General features: G+C 43.2%; 2 protein-coding genes across 2 annotated transcripts; one reads left to right on the top strand and one right to left on the bottom strand.

Annotated features, from left to right (window-relative positions):
* Positions 1–8,646: 8,646 nt before the first annotated feature.
* Positions 8,647–15,083, top strand: LOC142520254 (uncharacterized). The gene is made up of 2 exons (XM_075623259.1): positions 8,647–9,127; positions 14,788–15,083. The coding sequence occupies exons 1-2, from the start codon at positions 8,647–8,649 to the stop codon at positions 15,081–15,083; spliced, it is 777 nt and encodes a 258-aa protein (XP_075479374.1).
* A 3,937-nt stretch (positions 15,084–19,020) lies between these two features.
* LOC142520253 (uncharacterized) lies at positions 19,021–19,491 on the bottom strand. Its single transcript, XM_075623258.1, has one exon. It carries the CDS (start codon positions 19,489–19,491, stop codon positions 19,021–19,023), a length of 471 nt encoding a protein of 156 aa, XP_075479373.1.
* Positions 19,492–25,854: the final 6,363 nt, after the last annotated feature.

Here is a 25,854-nt window from a genome sequence, read left to right as displayed (position 1 = left end):
AGGAAGTATATGGCGAATCCATCGCATGTCTTGAACTTTGAACCGTTGCAGCTCACTCCGAACTTGTCTTATGAGGAAAGACCAGTGCAAATTTTAGACAGGCAGGAGAAAAAGCTTCGGAACAAACTGGTCAAGCTAGTGAAAGTCAAATGGCTCAATCACTCGGAAGAGGAAGCTACGTTGGAATCTGAGCCAGAAATGAAGAGTCGATATCCCGAGTTATTCGGTAAGTTTTATTTTCGGAGACAAAATTCTTTTAAGAGAGGGAGAGTTGTAGAACCCAAAAATCGGATTATGTATAACCTATGCATAATTGCTACTATTTAAATTAAAAAAAAATGAATGAATATTTTATATATATATGAAGTGTTTGATTTATTTTAATAATTTTAAGTCATGATTATTTATTTTAAAGGTAGATGTTTAGTTTTATCTTTTCAGGATAAATACGCGAGGCCGGACCGGAGTTTGGAGATTTGAGATAAGATTAATAATAAGAAAATATTCCTAAATTTAATTTAAGTCAAGGAATAATTTAATTTAAAGAAATAGAATGTTTTAGAATTTATTTAATTAATTAAATCTAAGTTGGTAAATAAGTTCTTTTAGGTTCAATATTTAATTAAAGCTTAAATTAAAATATGTGAACAAATGTGGATGAATTAATCTAGGTATAATATATTCAATAAATTAAACATAGCATTTAAATACTTAAATTTGAGGTCAAGCATGCCATGCAAGATGCTAAGCAAGATTCTAAACTAAATTAATTTGTTAATGCATTTAAAATATATATAATGGAGGTTTAAAATCTTAAACAATTAAAATGCAAGATTTAATAAAAATATACCATGCAAATTAGTAATAATTTTGGGTCCAACATTTAAAATATTTCAAAGGTTTGGTAACTCTCCATTCAAACCATTCCTAATTGCAATTCATGGGGTATTCATTTCTCATTTTAATTCTCTAGTGGGTAGTAAATTTAAATGCAATAACATATCTCATTTCTACTCAACCTATTAGACTAAAAATCGTGTACATGCAGTAGGAAAATAAGGAACAAACCAACGGCAGAAAAAGGAAATGGAAACAACTCAAAACCCATTCAAATTCTTCACTTGTAACTCTCAACTAAATGCACTTCAATATCCATTTAACCTCCTATAACACTCCTATTCAGTGTCTAGCAAACACACACTCTCACTGTAGCACCCGTAAATCAGTAGACGTATAAGCCATGCATAATTCTAGATTTTTAAATTTAATTGACTTCATTGCATGATTATTTTAAATGCATTTATTTGAAGTTAATTATTCATTATTTCAGTTCAGTAGTTTGATTTTTAGCATTTCAGTTATTTCAGTGAGGCCGAACCGGAGTCGGAGTTTTGAGATAGAATTTAAGATTCGAGAAATATTTCCAGAAGTTAATTTAGCTAGCAAGTAAGTTCATTTAAGTTAGTAAGGGAGGTTTGAGGATTTAATTTAATTATTTGAGGTGATTAAGAAATGAGCTCATTTAAGTTATTTAATTAAGGGGTTAGCTCACTAAATTATTTAAAGGATTAGTAAGGCTTTCAAGGATTATTAGTTGACTAGATAACCATCACTTCCCATTCATTTTATTAGCATAATTTCGGCCCCTTAGTTGCTAGGCAACTCAATTGCCAACTCATCAACCTTTTAACCATTTCTTTGCATGTAAGTTGTAGGATAATTCTAGGATTTTTGGGAGCACAATTTAATTAATTAATGGACATATCCTAGTCTAGAAACAAGAGAGATTTCGGCCACTTACATTCTAGAACCATCCCACATATCATTTGATAGCAATTCAAATTCAAAATTCAAATGCATGAAGACTTGGTCTTGATTCTTTTCTTATATCTTGCACCATCCTCCTCACCTCCCATAACCACTTATCTCCCCTCCCTCAACACAGAAATACCTCATCATTCAGATCCATTTTCAGTGTAGAAAAATCGTGAGTCTTAGCTAGAGGGAAGGCAAGAAAAATCGAGAACTAGAAAGAACAAGAGAAGCGCTCCACCTCCTCCGTGCCGCGTCGTCGTCGTTTCGTTCGTTTTCTTTCGAAACGAAACCAGGCATGTCTAGATTTCTTTCAAACCTCAATCAAGTCATATTATCATTTATTTTTCAGTACATGATCATGTTTATTCAAGCAAAAACCGAGATACATGTCAAAACATTTTGGAACAACACATGCAGAATTTTCGTTTTTCCTTGGCAAGCTTCACGTTTTTCTTGGTTTGTGAGTTTCAGGTGATTGGTTCGACTCCAGGCTCCCAAGGCGACTCCTAGACACGTAATAGGATGCATTAGGACCATGTTGGCCCATTCATTCAGCCCCCATGCTTGCTGGAAATTCAGAATGACAGCAAGTTCCCATAGGCGCAGATTTGTGTTTCGAAATTTCAGTTTTGTGTCAAGGGTTGTGGATCCGATGTTGGCTGCCCCAAGGGCCTATAGCCATGGTTAGATCACTTCCCTAGCAATTCTAAGACGTGACTAAGTCGCCCTTTTGGTGGCTTGGTCCATGGCCCCTCGGTTTTTAATCAAAACATCAAGAACAACCCCTTTCCCCATTCGGCTTCTTCCTTTGTTCAGCATATGGCTTCGGTTTGTGTTTGCTTGGTGTGGATCTTGGTTGGCCTAGGGCCCTTAGCCACGGTTCATATCATGCTCCTAGATGTCTAGATCTTGCCATGGTCAATCAAATGGCCACTGGGACGACGCAAGACATCGATCTAAGCAAAACACTACACACGCATGCACGTTGCTCTCGGTTGGACCCTTCGGTTGAGTTTTGGTGTGATGCGGATTTTGGCAGGCCTAGGGCCCTTAGCCATGGTTCAAATCATTCCTTGGGATGTTGGTAAGAGTCTCTGGTCGGTGGTTCACGCCCCTAATGGCCGATAGTCTCGAAACCAACGCAAGTCTTGTAGTTGCGCAGCTGCTGGAAATTACAGCATGTTGCTGTGTCGTTTAGAAGGCTCGTTTGAGTTCTTGGTTGGCTTTTAGCCCATAGCCTTGGGCTGGACAGTGCCTCATTGAGTTGGGAAGGTCATGTTTTTGACCGTTTGTGATTCGGATCATTTTTGAGGTCGTACGAGAATTTACGGTGCGATGTGCCAAATTGACTCTCGAAAGAGCGTTTCGTGTTTTGGCCTCCATTCCACCTAGATTTCGACCCTATCATTTTAGGAGCATTATTTTGTGATTTTTCAGCGTATTTTAATCATGACTATACGTCGTTTTGGTGTCGGTTCAGGTTGGCTCGGAGTCATGATTAAATGCGAAGTCATTAGGCGTCATAGTCGCATCTTTTGAACTAAATTGCGTAGTTGGTCATGTTTAAGCTATTGCATATTTTTCATAGCACAGTTAGGTTCCTGGGGCGATCCAATCCAATCCAGTTGGTAAAATTACGGGACATTTTCATTATGCCAGTTAATTATTTTACGTGCATTAAATAGAAAATGATTATTTTTGAGATTTATGCAATATGGCTTGTGGTTCATTCACTATGTGGGAGTGTTATTTTATACGGTCGCCAGTGACCGATCAGTTCAGTATGGTACCACCCGGTCAACAGTGACCGGCCAGCTCAGTTCAGTTTCAGCCTCCCCGGTAGCCAGTTACCGATCAGTTCAGCTTAGTGTAGTGGCCACAGGCGTAAAAACATAATCTCAACAGAAAATTTTATCAGTTATTTCAGTACAGGCTCCAAGGAGCAAACATTTTTACTGTGATTATCAGTTCATTTATGCACGTATTATAATTGCTCAGTACAGATTATTTTCAGCATGCCTCAGGACATGATATTTTATACCATGCATATTTTAAATTCAGATTTTTACTCGTTACCTGCGATATATGCATGCTGAGTCTTTAGGCTCACTAGACTTGATTGTTGTAGGTACTGATGAGGCCAGGGCCGAGGGCGGGGACCAGTGAGCCAGCTTGGGTCGGCAGTAGTGGCACCCGAGGACCTCAGTGCAGCAGTTGTTATTTTATTCCGCAAACAATTTTTATCAGTCGTTGGATAATTTTTAAATTGTTATTGTTGGCAAAACTTTATTTTCTTCCGCTGCTATTATTTTAAACATTGAACTTGATTTCCCAGTGATTTTATGAATGAGGCCATTTAAGTTCTTTTAAAAAGAAAAATTTTTAATTTTCCGCAAATTTTCAAGAAAGGAGTTTTAGGCCCTTTACAGTTGGTATCAGAGCGGTGGTTCTGTATAGGGTTTCACTACTACTGACCGCGAGAAGCTCACGAAGCCACGTCTTCGGTCTGTAAGTTTTTCAGTTCAGCATTTTGTTCAGCATTTCAGTTAAAGCATGAATTATTTTGTCAGCATGCTTCCAGATTTTCAGTACTTCAGTGTTCATTTAAAATAAATTATGGAATTATGCATGTTAGTTACATATGGGTTATGTTGGAACAGTATGCCCCCTAGACGCATTTTAGAGCGCAACAGAGAGGAGGAGCCTCGCCGAGAGGACAGGGAGGAACGTAGACCGGAGGGAGACCTACCACCTCCTCCACCGCCCCCACCGGACATGAGTGCCCAGATGTTAGCTGGGATGGCACAGTTCTTCGCACAGTTTGCGGGGAACAATGCCGCAGCCGTAGCCGCAGCCGCAGCCAGGCCGGCAGGGCCCGAGGCTGTTTATGAGCGATTCATGAAGATGCGCCCGAAGGAATTCTCTGGGACATCTGACCCCATGGTTGCCGAGGGATGGATCAAATCCCTCGAGGTTATCTTCGAGTTCATGGAGCTGGGAGACGCAGACCGAGTCCGGTCTGCCACCTACCTGTTCACTGGAGACGCCCGCTTATGGTGGGAAGGAGCTTCGGTAGCCCTGACCTTGGCTACACTTTCTTGGACCCGCTTTACGGAGGTTTTCTACTCCAAGTATTTTGCTGAGGAGGTTCGCACCAGGCTGACCACCGAGTTCATGAGTCTGAGACAGGGGGATATGACGGTTACGGAGTTTATCCGTAAGTTCGAGAGGGGCTGTCACTTTGTGCCCCTGATCGCGAATGATGCCAGAGCCAAGCTGATGCACTTCTTGATGGGTTTACGGCCAATCTTGCGCCGGGATGTTAGGGTATCTGACCCTGCTACTTATGAGATTGCCGTCTCCAAGGCCTTAGCCGCAGAGCAGGATCTGCGGGATATCGAGAGGGATCGCCAGGGCAAGCGCCTAGTCCAAGCACCGCACCGCCCTCCTCCTCATCAGCATCAGCAGCAGAATAAGAGGCCTTTTCATGGACCGCCCAGGAACCGAGGCCAGCAGCAGCAGCAGCGGGGACGCCCAGCCCCGAGGACACAGGAGCACCCAGTCTGTCCCAGGTGCTCACGTCGCCATCCTGGAGCATGTATGGCTGGCTCAGGAAAGTGTTTTAAGTGTGGCAGTCCAGACCACATGTTGCTGGAGTGCCCTCAGAGGAATCTGCCTACCCAAGGCAGAGTTTTTGCTCTCCATGCCGCGGAAACCAACCCGGAGACTATGTTGTTGACAGGTACCTTTAAACTTTAAGTTATTCTTCGAATTTCAGCATTTTGGGAATCGGGATTTAGATTTTTGAACTTAGAACTGTTATAGGATTGCATGCTCTACTCAGATTTATTTCAGAGGAATTAAGCTAGAGGAACCTTGACCTTTGCATGTCTATAAGTTTAGATCTTGTAGTGGGATTCAACTTAGAGCTCCGCTCTTTCAGGGAGAATTTTTATATCTGGTTCCGCTACCAAGGCCTTGATAGATTCAGGGGCCACTCACTCATTTATTTCGGAGGTCTTTGCAAACTTTCTCAAGATCCAGACCATTGGGCTAGATACAGCCTTTTCAGTAGTGTTGCCGTCAAGCGAGGAGATGGCAGCCACCAATGTTATCCGAGATATAGACCTTGAGCTGCACGGTAATCTTGTTTATGCTGATCTGATTGTGCTACCGATGCCGAAATTTGACATCATCCTAGGGATGGACTGGCTATTGAGGAACAGAGTGTTGATAGACTTCCAGAGGAGATCTGTTCTTGTCCGACCGCCTGGAATGGAGCAGTTCTTATTTGAGCCAGACAGGTACTTTCCTTTACCGCGCATTATTCCTTATGTTCAGGCTAGGAAACTCATGCATAGAGGGTGTCGGGCATTTCTAGCGACCTTTTTATCTGTCCCCGAGGAACCCAGCCAGTCAGCCTCAGATGTTCCGATTGTCAGAGATTTCTTAGACGTTTTTCCCGAAGACGTCTCTGGTATGCCACCCGAGAGAGAGGTGGAGTTTTCCATTGAGCTTATGCCAGGTACGGCTCCGATATCCAAAGCGCCGTACCGACTAGCACTGACAGAGATGGCAGAGCTTAAGAAGCAGATTCAGGAACTTCTTGACAAGGAGTTCATTCGCCCGAGCTTTTCTCCATGGGGCGCGCCGGTCTTATTTGTGAAAAAGAAGGATGGCTCGATGAGGCTTTGCATTGACTACAGGGAGTTGAACAGGGTTACAGTGAAGAATAAATACCCACTGCCGAGGATTGAGGATCTGTTTGACCAGTTGCAGGGAGCTTCGATTTTCTCCAAGATAGATCTGCGTTCCGGTTATCACCAGTTGAGGGTGAGAGATGCTGATGTCTCGAAGACAGCTTTCAGGACTCGTTATGGCCACTACGAGTTCCTAGTGATGCCGTTCGGTCTGACGAATGCGCCAGCGATCTTCATGGATCTAATGAATCGCGTATTTCAGCCGTACCTCGACCAGTTTGTGATAGTGTTCATAGATGACATTCTCGTCTACTCCAAGAGTCGGGAGGAGCACAGCAGGCATCTGACCACAGTGTTGCAGACATTGCAGAAACACAAACTATTCACAAAGTTCAGTAAGTGCGAATTCTGGTTAGAGAAGGTGGCGTTCTTGGGCCACATTGTTTCTAGCAGTGGCATTGAGGTAGACCCGGCGAAAGTTGCAGCAGTCAGAGATTGGGTTGTGCCTCAGAATGCATCAGAGATCCGCAGTTTTCTTGGGCTAGCAGGATATTACAGGAAGTTCATTCAGGGATTCTTATCCATTGCCGTTCCACTCACAGCACTGACCAAGAAAAATGTGAAGTTTGTGTGGAGCGAGGAGTGTCAGAAGATCTTCGATACTTTGAAGCAAGCTCTTATCTCAGCACCCGTTTTGGCTGTACCGTCAGGATCTGGTGAGTTTGTCCTTTATACCGATGCTTCGAAGCTTGGTTTAGGTGCAGTTTTGATGCAGCATGGGAGAGTGATAGCGTATGCTTCTCGACAGCTAAAAATCCACGAGAAGAATTACCCTACCCATGATCTGGAGTTAGCGGCCGTAGTTTTTGCTTTGAAGATTTGGAGGCACTATCTGTATGGAGAGAAGTGTCAGATCTTTACCGACCACAAAAGCCTCAAGTATTTCTTTACGCAGAAGGAGCTGAACATGCGTCAGAGGCGTTGGTTGGAGCTTGTGAAAGACTACGATTGTGACATTAGCTACCACCCGGGTAAAGCTAATGTAGTTGCGGATGCTTTGAGCAGGAAAGTCGCAGTGATGGCTCACTTGACGATTCAGAAACCTCTTCAGATTGAGATGCAGAAGTTCGATCTTGAGACTTATCCGCGAGGTAGAGTTCCTCGTTTATCTACCTTGACTATCCAGTCCTCTCTTATTGACCGTATTCGCAGTGGTCAGGCCACAGATGAGCAATTGGCACAGTGGAAGAAGAGAGATGAAGCCAAGGACAGTGTCTTGTATACAGTCAGCAACGGTATTGTGAGATACCGAGATAGGATATGGGTTCCTAGCAGTGATTCTATCCGAGCAGACATCTTATCAGAGGCCCATACGTCCCCGTACTCCATTCACCCTGGGAGTACGAAGATGTACAAAGATCTGCAGCTATTGTATTGGTGGCCAGGGATGAAGAAGGACATCAGGCGTTTTGTATCCGAGTGCCTGACTTGCCAGTTAGTGAAGGCCGAGCATCAGAGACCAGCAGGTTTGCTCAAGCCTCTTCCTATTCCCGAGTGGAAGTGGGAGAACATTACCATGGACTTTGTGACCGGATTTCCGAGGTCAGCCAGAGGATCGAATGCTATTTGGGTGATTGTAGATCGTCTTACCAAATCAGCGCACTTCTTGCCTATTAAGACGACTTTCACCATGATTCAGTATGCAGAGCTGTATATCCGAGAGATAGTCCGACTCCATGGTATTCCAGTTTCGATCGTATCCGACAGAGATCCCAGATTCACTTCCTCATTTTGGAAGAGTTTGCATTCGATTTTGGGTACGAAGTTGCTGTTTAGCACAGCTTTCCATCCGCAGAAGGATGGGCAGTCGGAGCGAGTTATTCAGATTTTGGAGGATCTTCTTCGCGCTTGCGTCATTGATTTCTCTGGGAGTTGGGAGTCGAACTTACCATTGGTAGAGTTCACCTATAACAACAGTTTCCAGTCGTCTATAGGTATGGCTACGTATGAAGCACTGTATGGCCGCAAGTGTAGATCTCCTGTTCATTGGGATGAAGTAGGAGAGAGAGCAGAGCTGGGTCCAGAGATTGTTCAGCAGGCAGCAGATGTAGTAGTCAAGATCCATGATAGGATGAGGACTGCCCAGAGCCGACAGAAGAGTTATGCCGATCAGCGGAGGAGAGACTTAGAGTTTGCAGTGGGCGATCATGTCTTCGTGAAAGTGGCACCTATGAAGGGTGTCATGAGATTTGGCAAGAAAGGGAAGCTCAGTCCGAGATTCATTGGACCGTTTGAGATCCTTGACAGAGTTGGGACGCTTGCTTATCGTGTGGCTCTTCCGCCGAATCTGGCCGGAGTACACAACGTCTTTCACGTCTCCATGCTGAGGAAGTATATGGCAAATCCTTCGCATGTGCTGAATTTCGAGCCGTTGCAGCTTACTCCGAACTTATCTTATGAGGAGAGACCCGTGCAGATCCTAGACAGACAGGAGAAGAAACTTCGGAACAAGCTCGTTAAGCGAGTCAAAGTCAAATGGCTCAACCATTCAGAGGAGGAAGCTACGTGGGAGTCTGAGCCGGAGATGAGAAGTCGATACCCTGAGTTATTCGGTGAGTTCTAATTTCGAGGACGAAATTTATTTTAAGGGGGGGAGGATTGTAGCACCCGTAAATCAGTAGACGTATAAGCCATGCATAATTCTAGATTTTTAAATTTAATTGACTTCATTGCATGATTATTTTAAATGCATTTATTTGAAGTTAATTATTCATTATTTCAGTTCAGTAGTTTGATTTTTAGCATTTCAGTTATTTCAGTGAGGCCGGACCAGAGTCGGAGTTTTGAGGTAGAATTTAAGATTCGAGAAATATTTCCAGAAGTTAATTTAGCTAGCAAGTAAGTTCATTTAAGTTAGTAAGGGAGGTTTGAGGATTTAATTTAATTATTTGAGGTGATTAAGAAATGAGCTCATTTAAGTTATTTAATTAAGGGGTTAGCTCACTAAATTATTTAAAGGATTAGTAAGGCTTTCAAGGATTATTAGTTGACTAGATAACCATCACTTCCCATTCATTTTATTAGCATAATTTCGGCCCCTTAGTTGCTAGGCAACTCAATTGCCAACTCATCAACCTTTTAACCATTTCTTTGCATGTAAGTTGTAGGATAATTCTAGGATTTTTGGGAGCACAATTTAATTAATTAATGGACATATCCTAGTCTAGAAACAAGAGAGATTTCGGCCACTTACATTCTAGAACCATCCCACATATCATTTGATAGCAATTCAAATTCAAAATTCAAATGCATGAAGACTTGGTCTTGATTCTTTCCTTATATCTTGCACCATCCTCCTCACCTCCCATAACCACTTATCTCCCCTCCCTCACCACCGAAATACCTCATCATTCAGATCCATTTTCAGTGTAGAAAAATCGTGAGTCTTAGCTAGAGGGAAGGCAAGAAAAATCGAGAACTAGAAAGAACAAGAGAAGCGCTCCACCTCCTCCGTGCCGCGTCGTCGTCGTTTCGTTCGTTTTCTTTCGAAACGAAACCAGGCATGTCTAGATTTCTTTCAAACCTCAATCAAGTCATATTATCATTTATTTTTCAGTACATGATCATGTTTATTCAAGCAAAAACCGAGATACATATCAAAACATTTTGGAACAACACATGCAGAATTTTCGCTTTTCCTTGGCAAGCTTCACGTTTTTCTTGGTTTGTGAGTTTCAGGTGGTTGGTTCGACTCCAGGATCCCAAGGCAACTCCTAGACACGTAATAGGATGCATTAGGACCATGTTGGCTCATTCATTCAGCCCCCATGCTTGCTGGAAATTCAGAATGACAGCAAGTTCCCATAGGCGCAGATTTGTGTTTCGAAATTTCAGTTTTGTGTCAAGGGTTGTGGATCCAATCTTGGCTGCCCCAAGGGCCTATAGCCATGGTTAGATCACTTCCCTAGTAAGTCTAAGACGTGACTAAGTCCCCCTTTTGGTGGCTTGGTCCATGGCCCCTCGGTTTTTAATCAAAACATCAAGAACAGCCCCTTTCCCCATTCGGCTTCTTCCTTTGTTCAGCATATGGCTTCGGTTTGTGTTTGCTTGGTGTGGATCTTGGTTGGCCTAGGGCCCTTAGCCACGGTTCATATCATGCTCCTAGATGTCTAGATCGTGCCATGGTCAATAAAATGGCCACTGGGATGACGCAAGACATCGATCTAAGCAAAACACTACACACGCATGCACGTTGCTCTCGGTTGGACCCTTCGGTTGAGTTTTGGTGTGATGCGGATTGTGGCAGGCCTAGGGCCCTTAGCCATGGTTCAAATCATTCATTGGGATATTGGTAAGAGTCTCTGGTTGGTGGTTCACGCCCCTAATGGCCGATAGTCTCGAAACCAACGCAAGTCTTGTAGTTGCGCAGCTGCTGGAAATTACAGCATGTTGCTGTGTCGTTTAGAAGGATCGTTTGAGTTCTTGGTTGGCTTTTAGCCCATGGCCTTGGACTGGACAGTGCCTCATTGAGTTGGGAAGGTCATGTTTTTGACCGTTTGTGATTCGGATCATTTTTGATGTCGTACGAGAATTTACGGTGCGATGTGCCAAATTGACTCTCGAAAGAGCGTTTCGTGTTTTGGCCTCCATTCCACCTAGATTTCGACCCTATCATTTTAGGAGCATTATTTTGTGATTTTTCAGCGTATTTTAATCATGACTATACGTCGGTTCAGGTTGGCTCGGAGTCATGATTAAATGCGAAGTCATTAGGCGTCATAGTCGCATCTTTTGAACTAAATTGCGTAGTTGGTCATGTTTAAGCTATTGCATATTTTTCATAGCACAGTTAGGTTGCAGCGAGCCTGGGGACGATCCAATCCAATCCAGTTGGTAAAATTACGGGACATTTTCATTATGCCAGTTAATTATTTTACGTGCATTAAATAGAAAATGATTATTTTTGAGATTTATGCAATATGGCTTGTGGTTTATTCACTATGTGGGAGTGTTATTTTATACGGTCGCCAGTGACCGATCAGTTCAGTATGGTACCACCCGGTCACCAGTGACCGGCCAGCTCAGTTCAGTTTCAGCCTCCCCGGTAGCCAGTTACCGATCAGTTCAGCTTAGTGCAGTGGCCACGGGCGTAAAAACATAATCTCAACAGAAAATTTTATCAGTTATTTCAGTACAGGCTCCAAGGAGCAAACATTTTTACTGTGATTATCAGTTCATTTATGCACGTATTATAATTGCTCAGTACAGATTATTTTCAGCATGCCTCAGGACATGATATTTTATCCCATGCATATTTTAAATTCAGATTTTTACTCGTTACCTGCAATATATGCATGCTGAGTCTTTAGGCTCACTAGACTTGATTGTTGTAGGTACTGATGAGGCCAGGGCCGAGGGCGGGGACCAGTGAGCCAGCTTGGGTCGGCAGTAGTGGCACCCGAGGACCTCAGTGCAGCAGTTGTTATTTTATTCCGCAAACAATTTTTATCAGTCGTTGGATAATTTTTAAATTGTTATTGTTGGCAAAACTTTATTTTCTTCCGCTGCTATTATTTTAAACATTGAACTTGATTCCCCAGTGATTTTATGAATGAGGCCATTTAAGTTCTTTTAAAAAGAAAAATTTTTAATTTTCCGCAAATTTTAAGAGAAGGAGTTTTAGGCCCTTTACACTCACCATTCGAAAATATCAGAGTAAGCAGCATCTTAGAATCGAGTTACAACAACAACAAAACAAGGAAGAAAAGCCAACTCCGACTCCGCCGCTCGTATTCGTCGTATTGATTTGTTTTCTTCAAAACAAATTCCAGGCATGTATATATTATGTCTTTGCTCTTCAATCAAGTCCTATAGATATTTTTAAACCCATATATAATCATGATTCATGAAACATCACGAAATGGACAGCAACTTTGCAACAAAAAAAAAATTTCTGTGCAGGCCTCTCGGTTTATGTTCATGTTTCACGTTTGATGAGTTTTGTTGATTACAGGGGAGTTGTTTGGTTCCAGGCATTCATGGCTACTTCTAAGAATGTTTTAGAGTGTGTTAGGGTGTTGTTAGTTCGTTGGTTTAAGTCCATACACTCAGGAGAAAGAATTAACAGAAACATTTCAATGAGTTACAGATTTTGTGTCAAGTTTCTGTCATTGAGTTGTTTAATGGGTGGGTTCGAATCTTGGCTGTCCTAGGGGCTGTAGCCATGGTTAGAACTCTACCTTAACATGTCAAGAACGTGACCAAATCATCCCTTCAAGGATTGGTTCATGGATCCATCATAAGTTCATCAAAACAAAACAAGTGCAATTCGGTTCCTACATAATTCTGCATGGATACACTTTCGGTTTTGGTGTGTTGATTGGATTATGGTTGGCTTCTAGCCCATATCCATGGTTCATACAACAATCCATCATGTCTAGATCGAGCCATGGTCGATAAAATGGCCCTTGGAACGAGACAAGATAGTAAAATGGTTCAATACAACACACTACACAGCAAGTGGTGCTTTCGGTTGGTATGCTGTGATTGTCCTAGGTGTTTGTTTGGGTTGTGATTGGCTTTTAGCCCTTAGCCATGGTCCAAGCCATGCCTTAGGATGTTAGTAAGAGTCCTTGGGCGGTGGTTCAAGCCATTGGTCATTAAATTTCAGAGTTTACATCACAAACACACAAGCTGCTACTGCTGTAATTTGACAGCAACTTGCAGTTCGGTTTTGGTGCTTGTTTGAGTTCTTGGTTGGATTTTAGCCCATGGCCTTGGACTGGATAGTACCTTAATGAGTTAGGAAAGTCATGTTTTTGGCCGTTCGTGATTCGGTTGAGTTTAGAGGTCGTACGAGAATTTACGGTGCAAGGTGCCAAAATGACTCTCGAAAGAGTGTTTTATGTTTTTGTGTTCCATTCACCTATTTTCGTGTTTTACAGTCCTTGTGCATGTTTTTCAGTATGTTTGGGGTATTTTTAATCATGGTTAAACGTCGGTTTAATGTTGGTTCGGGTTGGTACGATACCATGATTAAAAATCAAGTGGTTGGTCCTAATTGTCTCATTTTTTTGTTCTATTGTTGAGTTTTTGGTTCTATTGCTAAGTTTTGGTCAAGATAAGAATATTTGCATGTGTCACATATTAGAATTAGGTTGCAGCAAGCCTGGAAGCGATCCAACTCATCCGGTAAAAAAAATAAGGTTATAATTATATTACGTGCATAAAAATATAAAATGTTTATTTTTTAGGTATATGCTATATGTCTTGTGGCCACCTTATGTTTATGGGTTTGGAAGTCGGTAGGCGCAACCGAGGACCTCTCCACCCGGTGACTTTCGACCGGTTTATGATTATGTATGGGTACGGATATCCAGTCCAAGGGCTGTGGTGATCACTACCGCCCAGTATACTGTGGTTTAGTCTGATCAGGCGCTCACGTTATGTTATGGTCCACTTGCTTAGAAACATTATCTCTACCAGAAAATTATGATATGATATGACAGAGCTCTATTGAGCAAAGTTTTTACGTATGATTTTCAGATATGCACGTAGTTATAATTATTCATGATACGATTTTCATTGTACGCTTTACGATACCATATTTTTACGTTGCATGCGATTTTATGACATATATTTACTTGTTATTCATGATATATATATGTTGAGTCTTTAGACTCACTAGACTTGATTGTTGTAGGTACTGATGAGGTCGAGACGGAGGGCGGAGACCAATGAGTTATCGTGGGGTAGCAGTAGTAAACCCGATGACCTCATGTTTTAGTTTATGCACCTTTTATTATTCAAACTCAGTTTTAATACGTTGGATTATTTTTAAATTGTTGTTCACGTTGGATTATTTTTAAATTGTTGTTTGAAAACAATATTTGCTTCCGCTGTTATGTTAAAGTTAAAATTATTTACATGTTTATTTTACAAATTAGGCAAGATAATTATTTATGTAGAAAATTTTTAATAATTCCGCTAAAATATGAATACGAAATACGGGCCTTTACAAAAGGTTTCATAATGACGCGTGCTTTAGCATTTATACCGCCGAAAATCCTTTCATATTTCGAGGCAATAATGAGCATGTTCCCTCGATATCCGTACGCGCCCTTTCACCTGTCTGCGCAATTTCCTAGATTCGTCTCGTTCGTCCGATTTTGATTAAGATAAACGGTGGAGATTGATTCCTTCTATTATATATAGTAACCCACCTGTTTTTCAATCATATTAGCAAATTATTATCCGAGAAGTATAATGGCAGGTTCAAGTAGCTCGAATACTCTTGATATGGCGGAGGAGTTCATGAACGCAGCTTTTGAAAAGCGAAAAGCTGAAATGGAAGATGAAGTCTTCCAAAAGATCCTTCGCTACTGGGAGGAGCTGCAAGGATTGCATTTTCTCTACAAATGTGGAAAAGCTACCACTCCTCGACTGGTGGCAAAGCTGGAGAAAAATCGGGAACGCCTGCACGTTGCCGAGACAGTGAATCTCTTTGAAGACGACTACGGCTACCAGCTGATGCTTCATAAAGAAAAAGATTCTGATGAACATCACTGACTCCGATAGTTTTCTCAAGACGTCAACTGGCAAAATAAAAAAGTGGATGACCATGTGGATGCTATTTGTAGAGGAGAAGTATTTTAATGTAATCCACAAAAATAAATAAAATGCTTTATCTCGTTTATCTTTGTTTTTTACTTTGCTGTACGAATTTAATTTCATCAGTTGATACGTATATCATGAACTGAACAAAATAACTGCATAAGACTTAGCTGTCAATAACTGATAAATGATGAACTGAAATGCCAGTACTTAATATCCCCCATGCGTAAAATAAAGTGATGGGGCCTCAAATCTCCCGGGATATAAAATAAGATGCCGGGGCCTCAAATCTCCCAGGCTCCTGAGACAATATGCCGGGGCCTCAAATCTCCCGGGATTTATAAAATAAGATGCCGGGGCCTCAAATCTCCCGGGATATAAAATAAGATGCCGGGGCCTCAAATCTCCCGGGATATTGATGTGGTGTTATAATGAGGTCATGAATCAGCATTAAATTCCCGCCAAAAGACGTTTCATATTCCGAGGTTGATAAGACTGACGCCTCGATAACCATATACGTCCTTTCGTATGCCTGGTACAATTTACGAGGCAAATCCTGGTCGTCCACGTGTGCCTAAATCAACGGCTGAGATCTTCCCCCACCGCCTATATATGCTAGGCCTCCTATTTTGGAAAAAACACTTGCAAATTCAAAACCTCGGCGAAGCCCTTGCAAAATTTTTCCTCGAAGCTCTTCCGCGCAAGCTCCTCCATCTCCGGTGAATCTCCGCCGCTGCAACCACCCATCTTTTTTTTAAAAAAATCGTAAGTTCTCTCTACTAACCATGTCTAATTCTACTTCCTCTACTTCTGGAGCCAATGCGCGAGGCTCTCCCAGTAATGAGTCCACCGCGCTGCGTTCCAACTCATCCTCATCTCCCCCTCGCCGTCGTCTCCTTTCTCAGACTTCTCAAAAATCAAGAATTCTTCAAACCAAACCCTCTTTTTCAAAACCTTCTTCCTTGGGTACCTCCCGAGCTCCAAAACAGGATAAGGGCAAGGGTAAAGCCTGGGCTCCTGACCATCCTTCTTCTGAGGCTCCGGGAGTTCCTTGGTTTTCTTCAATGAGCAGCTCTTTGCGCTCGGGGGCGATCGAGGAACTCCAAACTTTGGGGTCTATTCCTTCTTCCTATTCCATTCTAATTCCCGGGGCTTCAGATAGGGCAAACAGCCCTCCCCCAGGCTATACTACCTTTTTTCGAGACCAACTCAGAAATGTTCTTCGTTTCCCCCTCCCTCTTTTTTATGTTCAAGTCGCAGAGTTTTTTGGCGTGCCTGTCAATCAATTCCACCCTAACTCCTTTCGTATCATGGCCTCGGCCTATGTTCTGTTTAAAATAAATAATCTTCTTATCAGCCCCCTCATTCTCCATTATTACTTTTCTTGCCGGCTCGAGGATAATGCATTTTCCCTGACTGCCCGGCAAAATGCCCAATTCCTTGATGACATCCCTTCCTCTCAGAAAGGGTGGAAAGGAAGATACTTTTTTATTCAACTTTCCGGTCTTCTCCCTTGTCTAACCGGGTTCCTTTCTTTCCTTCCCACACAACCCTCCCTTTCCCAAGCCTACAAACTCGAAGAGCCCTTCCTCGTGAGTCAAAACCTGGTGGAGGGCCAGAAATATTCCTCCTATGTTCTCATTTCAAATGAGAATCTGGAAGCTTATGGGTTGAGTACCCGAGTTGGGGACCCTTTGGACAAGGTGATTGACGAGGTTGCTTGCTCGGGTGCTCAGCCTGGTATACTTTCTTTCAGATCTGTCTATCAATTTTACTTTTATACATACTTTGCAATTTGTACTGACATTTATTTTCTCTATTTGTGTAGATATCTCGAGAATGAAGGAGGCCTTTGCGAAGAAATGAGCAGCTGAAAAGGCAGCCAAAGAGAAAAAGTAGATAGCTCGGAAAGCTGCTCTAGAAAAGAAACAGGCCGAGGAGCAGGCAGCCTGGCAAGCTGAGTTGAACCGGGCGGAGGCCCAGCAAGAAGGGGTGACCCGGGATTCATCCCAGGAAGAACCTGAAGACCACGCCCCTCTGACCCAGAGGAAGCGAAAGGCTATCACAAGCCCGAAGCATACTTTGGCCGAGGACAGCCGGGAAGTGGGTCAAAGCTCCTCTCCTGTGACCCGGTCAAACACCCCTCCCCTCCAACAATATGACCAACAGCCTCCCCTCCTCGAGCTCGAGCAGCAGGCCAATCAACAACCTCCTCTCCTCGAGCAACTTCCTCGAATAAACATTCTTGAGGAGGGGCCTTTGGCACGGGGGATGAAGATTTTCAAACAGCTTCTCACTCCTGACGAGGAATCTCGTTTGAAGAATGCTCGTGCTTCTGTCAAAATTTTTGCGGGCTCGAACAAGCTCTTATCGGTAAGTTTTTTGTTAGTCCCCATACTCTTTTCTTAATCTGATCACTGTTGATTCTTTTTTACCTTTTTTTTGAACAGGCCGCTCACCTGCTGATCTCGGATTTTGAGGAGGTTGCAGGGGCTGCCACTATCTCTGGCAAGCGAGCCCGGTCTTTACAAGATGCTCAAGAGAGGCTGCAAGAGGAGCTAGCCCGGGTTCGAGCCACCCATGATGAAGAAGTGGCTAAGCTGCGCTCAGCTCTGGACAAGGCCAAAGAGGATATTACTGAAGGCCTTGTCCGAGAGGAACGTCTGCAGGGCTCTCTGTTTGTCTCGGAATCGAGTCTCCGTGCCGTTTCTGAACAGGCAGAGTTGCAATTGCATCGGGCTGAGAGAGATGAGAGTGCCCTGGCCCGGGCTGAATACAATAAGGACAAGTGGCAGGCTTCCTTCCTCCAATCTTCTGAGTTCAAGAAGGCCGTGGTGGACAAGGCCTACCCTCTTTTTCAGACCGGTTTTGAAAAATGCCAGGAACAATTTGAGGAAGCCAGGCTCCTGCCCCAAGATAAGGAAAATTTTCCTGATTTTGGTTTGGCCATTGCATCCCTTCCCAAGGATGGTGAGGAGGAGAAGGAGGCGACCCAAGAAGAGCAGCTCGGGCCTGAACACGTAGACATAGACTAGGATTTGTATTTTTCTTTTGTCTTTTCCTGTCTTTTAACTTTTCGGCCATCGGGCTTTTATTAATAAAAGTTTCATTTTCCCTTATCTTCTCTGCAATCATATCCAGAAAATTTTCTAAGTGTTGCAAATTAACCGGTAGCTTTAAATAAGTATCCCGGATATTGATCCTTGTAATGGATAAAATGCCTTATATTCCACGAGTAATCCCGATGTGAGTAACCTGAAACCCAGATATAAAACCTTGGCGTGTGTTCCAAGTAGAAAAGCTGGGCAAGAGAGCATATTTCGGGATTTAGACTGATCGAGGTGCGGTGCCCCGAGCCAGGGTGTAGTGCCCTGGGCTTTTAAGAACCAAGGTACGGAGTCTTGGTCCGGGGAGCATGTCCCGGGACTTGGAAATGGTCGAGGTGTGGTGTTCCGAGCCAGGATGTAGAGCCCTGGGATTTTAAGAACCAAGGTACGGAGCCTTGGGCCGGGGAACATGTCCCGGGACTCGGGAATGGTCGAGGTGCGGTGCCCCGAGCCAGGGTGTAGTGCCCTGGGCTTTTAAGAACCAAGGTACGGAGCCTTGGGCCGGGGAACATGTCCCGGGACTTGGGAATGGTCAAGGTGTGGTGTCCCGAGCCAGGGTGTAGTGCCTTGGGCTTTTAAGAACCAAGGTACGGAGCCTTGGGCCGGGGAACATGTCCCTGGACTTGGGAATGGTCGAGGTGCGGTGCCCCGAGCCAGGGTGTAGTGCCCTGGGCTTTTTATAACAGAGGCCTAGTAATTCCCGGGATATGATAACACAAGCATTCAGAACACGTTCTGAGAAAACATATCTTTCATTTATTTCTTCCATCAAATAATTACATCGGTCATGAATAGTACTTCTTTAAATTAAATACATTCCAAGGCCTTTTGAGGGGATGTCTTTGAGCATCTTCTAGATAAAAAGATCCCGAGCTGACTTTCCGGGTGATCTTATAAGGTCCTTCCCATCGAGCTTCCAATTTCCCAACATCCCCAGCATGGTTGACTTTCTTCATGACTAGATCCCCCACTTGGAAGTCTCGGATTCGAACCTTCTTGTTATATGATTTCATAACCCGGCTCCTGTATGCTTCCATTCGAATGAATGCTCGGTCTCTCTTTTCTTCTATTAAGTCCAATTCCAAGGCCCGGGCCTGATCGTTGTTGTCCGGGTAAGATTCTACCATGGAAGAAGTTTGCCCGATCTCAACTTGAAGGACTGTTTCAGAACCATATACCAGATTGAAGGGAGTTTCTTGAGTAGGTGCCCGGGGAGTAGTTCTGTAAGCCCAGAGGACACTGGGCAGTTCTTCCATCCAATCTTTTCCTTTGCCTTGTAGTCTCGTTTTCAGTGCTTGCACAATAATTCTATTGACAACTTATGTTTGACCATTAGCTTGAGGATATGCCACAGAGGTAAAAGATTGAGTGATCTTCATTTCCCGGCACCATGATTTAATTCCTTTGCCCTGAAATTGTCTCCCATTAACTGAGATTAGTCTCCTGGGCACCCCAAACCGGCACACAATGTTTTTCCACAAAAATTTCAATACTTAATGCTCAGTAATTTTTGCCAAGGGCTAAGCTTTTACCCACTTGGAAAAGTAATCCACAGCTACTAACAAGAATTTTTTCTGAGCTCGGGCAATTGGGAAAGGACCCACGATATCCATGCCCCATTGATCAAAGGGGCAAGATGCCCAGATAGGCTTCATGAGAGTAGCCGGGCTGTGTTTAAAATTCGAGTGATGTTGACTGCCCTCACAAGATTGGACCACTCGAGCAACATCTTGACTTAAAGTTGGCCACCAGAAACCAGCAAGCATTGCTTTCCGGGCCAAAGACATTCCTCCGAGGTGCTCAGCACAACATCCTTCATGAATATTTCGGATGACATAATCCACCTTTTTTTCAGGTAAGCATTTTAAAAGAGGTCCCTGGAACGATCTCCTGTACAAAATATTATTTAAGAGAACAAACCTGGGAGCTTGTCTCTTAGTTTTCTGCGCTCGGGCTCTGTCCTCGGGTAGTTTATTATTTACGATGAACTTGATCAGAGGTGTCATCCAAGAGTTCTCGGGTTCTGGTAACATTTCTTCCTCAGTAGAAAGGATCAGCCGAGAAGTATGCAAGATTTCCCGTGTACTAACTTCTGACAAAGAAGCAGCCATTTTTGCCAGAGCATCTGCCTCGCTATTCTCCTCCCGGGGTATTTGTTCAATACCCCAATCCGCCAAAACTTCTGCTCGGGCTTTGATGAGCTGTAAATACTTTAGCATCCTGTCATCCTTAGCTTCATACACGCCCTTTATCTGCTGAGTAATGAGTTGCGAATCAGAATAAAGAATAATCCGGGAAGCCCCGACTTCTCGGGCAGCTTGAATACCAGCTAGGACAACTTCATACTCGGCCTCATTATTGGTTACCCGGGAGTCAATCCTCAGTGCTAATTTAATCTTTTCTCCAGGGGAGATATTATCACAACCCCTACTCCACTCCTAGCAAGGCTAGACGCCCCATCCACGAATATTCTCCATACTTCCTCCTCATTGGGTTGGACCATCTCGGATAAAAAATCTGACAAAGCTTGTGCTTTGATGGCAACCCGGGGTTTGTATTCAATGTCATAATCCCCCAACTCCACTGTCCACTTGATCATTGGCTCGGATACTTCAGAGTGAGTCATGATCCTGCCGAGAGGACTATTAGTAAGAACAATGATTTGATGTGACAGGAAATAGGGCCTTAGCTTCCGGGCGGTCATGATCAAGGACAAAGCAATTTTCTCCACTCCACTGTATTGGAGCTCGGGTCCCCTTAGAGCATGGCTGATATAATAGACAGGCTTTTGATCAGAGCCTTCTTCTTTTATCAGAACCGAGCTGACAGCATACTCTGTAATGGACAAATAAACAAATAAATGCTCCCCGGGCTCCGGCTTCACCAATACAGGGAGCTCTGCAAGATGAATCTTCAAGTCCTGGAAGGCCTGTTCACATTTATCATCCCATCCAAATTGCCGGGCCTTCCTCAAGACTTGAAAGAAAGGATAACTCCTGTGCGCTGATCGGGAAATAAATCGAGAGAGGGAACCAATCCTCCCGGTCAGCTTCTGTACTTCTTTGACAGATCGGGGAGATGGCATGCAAAACACAGATTTGACTTTCTTCTGATTCACCTCGATCCCCCGATCTATCACTATGATTCTCAAGAATTTGCCACTCTTTACGCCAAAGATGCACTTGGAAGGGTTAAGCTTGATCCCGTACCGCATGAGAGTGGCGAAAGTTTCTTATAGATCAACAATAAAGCTTGCAACCTCCTGGGTCTTGCCCAGAATATCATCCACATAAACCTCCACATTTCGCACCAGCTGCTTCTCGAAGACTTTGTTCATCAAACACTGGTAAGTAGCCCTTGCATTTTTCAACCCGAAAGGCATTACAATGTAACAAAATGTACCTCCCGAGGTGATGAAGCTGGCTTTATCTTGATCATTCTTGGCTAGGGGGATTTTATGATACCCCTGGTACGCGTCCATGAAGCTCAGCAATTCGAAGCCCGATGTGGAATCCACTAATTGATCAATACGGGGCAGAGGATAATGATCCTTGGGACAGGCCTTATTAAGATCGCGGAAGTCTACACACATGCGCCATTTCCCAGTAGATTTGGGCACCAATACCACATTTGAGAGCCATGTAGGGAATTGAATTTCCCGAATGTGGCCGGCCGTCAGGATTTCTTTCACCTGCTCATCAATGACTTTGTCCTTTTCAGGACCAAAGTGTCTCTTCTTTTGTTTTACCGGGTGAAATCCTGGGAGAATTGTCAGTTGGTGCTCCGATATTAAGGGAGAAATCCCTGTCAGCTCCTGTTGGGACCAGGAAAACACATGTATATTAGCTTTTAAACAGTTAATTAAACTAACCCAAGTGGATGTACTGAGATCCCGAGCCACCCGGATTTGTTGGCCTGGTCCGAATTCTACTATCTCCTGCTCTTCTTCTGCTACAAAATGCACTTCCCCTTTTTCCACCACTCTTCCTCCTGCTACATCCACTCTGGCTTTCTTCTCTTCCCTCTTGGATTTGCTCTGATCCGCCCGGACCGCTTTCACATAGCATTTCCGAGAAGATGGCTGATCTCCCCGGACTTCTCCCACCCTGGCTCCCACAGAAAACTTTATCTTTTGGTGGTACGTAGATGCCACAGCCCTCAGCTCATTCATGGCCGGCCTCCCTAGAATGATGTTATAAGATGATGGGGAGTCTACCACAGTGAAAGAAGTAATCACCGTTTTCTTGAGATCCTGGGAGCCCAGGGTTAGTGGTAAGATAATCTCCCCTTCCGGGTAGACCACATGGCCAGCAAAGTCAAAGAGGGCAGTTTCCACAGTTTCCAATTGATAGCCCTGCAAATCCATCTGCACAAAGGCATCTTTAAAAATTACATTTACAGAGCTGCCCGAGTCAATAAAGACTCTCAGAATGTCATAATTTGCCACCCGGGCTTGGATCACCAAAGCATTATTGTGGGGTAGATTCACTCTCTTTAAATCCTCGGGGCCAAAACTGCTGACTGCCTCGTTCCTCCTCATTCCTTCTACCTCCATACACTCTCTCCTACTCCTCGACTTCCTCGCCCGGTTGGAGTCTCCGTCAGTAGAGCCTCCTGATATCATTTTTATCAACCCTGTAGCAGGGGGTGAATTCTTTTTTCTCTCAAGCTCGGGCTCTCTTCTTCTCCCGGGCTCTCGTCTCGGACTATTCCTCATACCTCCTCCTCGGGCGCTGGACCCTGGCTGCCGAGATGTCCAAGGTGTCAATCTCGGCTCTCTGTTGTTGTGACTGGGTCCGAGGATGGGAGATGAGACATAATTTTCCTTTAATGTTTTGCAATCTTCAGTGTTATGGTAACACTTTTTGTGGAAGGTGCAAAATCCTCCCTTTTCTGGCAAGGATAATTGATGGTCCAAGGCCAGGTCTCTACTGCATTCTTGTACTTCCCTTTTCCGGGCAATCTTCAGAGGCACGTGCTGAGAAAAATGCCCTGGATTACTCCTCTTTTGCCCCCTCTCCTCGGGCTTAGACACCCGATCTCCTCTCTCCTTCTTAACAGCTTCCCTCTTCTGCTTCTGAGCCTCTTACATGTTAATATACTTCTCTGCCCGGGACAATAAGTCCTCAAAATCCCCGGGCACCTTCTTAGTCAATGATTTGAAAAACTCACTCTCTCTCAGGCCCTGGGTGAATGCGGTAGTCTTTGTTTCAGTGGCACAAGTTGGAACGTCTAGAGCCACTCTGTTGAATCTTCGAATATAAGCCCTCAGACTCTCCTCCGGGCTCTGCCTGACTTCAAAAAGACTAAAAGCAGTCTTGTTGTACTTTTTGCTGCTACTGAAATGGTGCGAGAACGCCTTTTGGAAGTCTCTGAAAGAACTAATACTTTGAGGGGCCAAACCTTCGAACCACCTTTGATCCGAATCCACCAATGTTGTCAGGAACACCTTACACTTGATTCTATCAGTGTAACAGTGTAGCATGGCCATGTTCTCGAATCTGGCCAAATGTCCTTCTGGGTCTGCGTTGCCATCATAATTTTATTTTGGCTGATTTAAAATTTCCGGGAAGAGGTTCCCGGACAATGATTTCAGCAAACGGGCATCCCCTAGGGACTGCCCGGGAAGTACCCTGATTCTCCAACTGTCCTTCCAGCACCTTCATCTTCTATCTCAACTCCAACAACTCTTCTGCCACGGTAGGAGATTTGGACCTGGCACTTGATTCCTCGTCTTCTCCTCCCATCTCATCCTCCCTCATCTCCTGCTCCTTCTCATGCCCCTGTCTATCCTCGGGTGGTGTAAAATGATGAGAGACTTCTTTCCTGGCCATAGCTTGCTTTATGGCATCGGATACAATTTTTTGTAACTCCTCCGGGGTTAAAGTGATGAGATTTGGTCCAGTGTTATTAACACCGACTTGTCTTGAAGTCTGCCCTCCATCATCCTGGGCGCGAGAATTATCTTGGTTGGTTCTTCTTGTACGAGCCATATCAACGTCTTGAACTCAATTTTTCCACAGACGGTGCCAATGATGTGATCTGTCTGAAATGGATGAGCCGGGCAAGGAGCTCCAACGGATCAAATCAACAATTTATAGTGTTTGGGAATTTTGAGTGAAGATAATGGCTTGGACAGCACGTGCAAATAAGAAAGTAACTCGTGAATGGGCGCCGGAGGGGTGTCCGGCGTGGCCACTCCGATGCTTAAGTCAGCAGGCTTTTCAGGTGAACACAAGCAATATTTGAGAGAAAATATGTGTAATGCTTGAGAGTTAAAAGATTTCAAAATCGTTTAATGACATTAATACATGCTATTTATAGTAAAAAATGGGGTAGGAACCTCGATTTCCGTGCCACCTATTAAGTATGGCAAGTCGGCTGCCCATACTTATAGCTTCTGATGGCTTCTAGGACACTCCAAGCCCAAGTTGTTCTGACAGATTAGACTGCCTGTATCAATCATACTCGAGTGTGGTTCAATTCTCGAGGTATCCCGGGTAGTCGATTACCCGGGTATTCGGATGAGAGCCCGGGCTGTGATGACTGCCCGGGAAGAGGAGAAAATACCCGGTTTCTTATAGGGGTATCACCAATACTATATCTACTACATTAAATTTTCTACATGAAACATTTTTACTTTAAAGAATGTCATCATATCATCATATATGTTCATGGTATGTAATAATTATTTATGTTGCGTAAAACAATTGAAAGATAACTTTTAAGTTGGTGTGATACTTTAAAAAATTGAGTTGTACAGTACCGAAAACTATATATTTTGATAAAGCGGAAAACGTTCATTCAAAAATTGGATATCAAAGTAAAAGTTTGTGGGTTCGATTTACTTTGATTGTAAGGAGTGTAATTATTGAGAAAAAAATGTTAGGGTGCAATAGTTATTTCTGCTGGGTAGAGCAATCGGAACATTGCGCTTGAACTACTATGTGGTTTTAAAAATTTGAGTTGTATTATTGCCACTTTTTATAATTTTTGATTAAATAACAACTTTTTATGCTATATATATCCGCATAAAAATGTATGCAAGTTTATTAGAAAAAACTGAAACAAAAGTAACGAGAGATTTTAATTAGTTTTTTATATGAAATTTTTAACTGCAAATGCAAAACACCACATTGTTTCAACTGTTTTTTCATAGAGATACAAAAAATAAAAAATACAGAATGATTTCAACACAATTATTTTTTAGATAGCTATTTATTTTATTAATAAATTATAATAGAAAATAAAGCTTATGTTAGAATCGAATATGAGAGTGAAAGTGTTTAGAAGAGGATGTTGAATAAACACTTTACGATTTACGAATCTTTTCGATGGGGTGAATCAGTTTAGTGATAAACTGAATTCGATAATCTTGTTGTCAATGTCAACCAGTTAACTTAATTAAAGTGCATAAACTCTTAGTATCTTTACAATTTTATCAGTACGCAACTGATATATTTTTCTAAGCACATATGATCTAAAAAGGTCGAATATAGTAACAATAAGTGCTTGTTCTAGTGCTTGAAATATAGCCCGAAAGCTATGAATATAGATGATAAAACGTGAGTTTTTTGTAACTGAGAATGATTTGTTTGTTCGTGTTCTTGCTAACTCAG

Source organism: Primulina tabacum, chromosome 12 (assembly GCF_025594145.1).
Source record: "Primulina tabacum isolate GXHZ01 chromosome 12, ASM2559414v2, whole genome shotgun sequence".
Classification (NCBI taxonomy): domain Eukaryota; kingdom Viridiplantae; phylum Streptophyta; class Magnoliopsida; order Lamiales; family Gesneriaceae; genus Primulina; species Primulina tabacum.
This window is presented reverse-complemented; position numbering and strand designations above follow the sequence as displayed.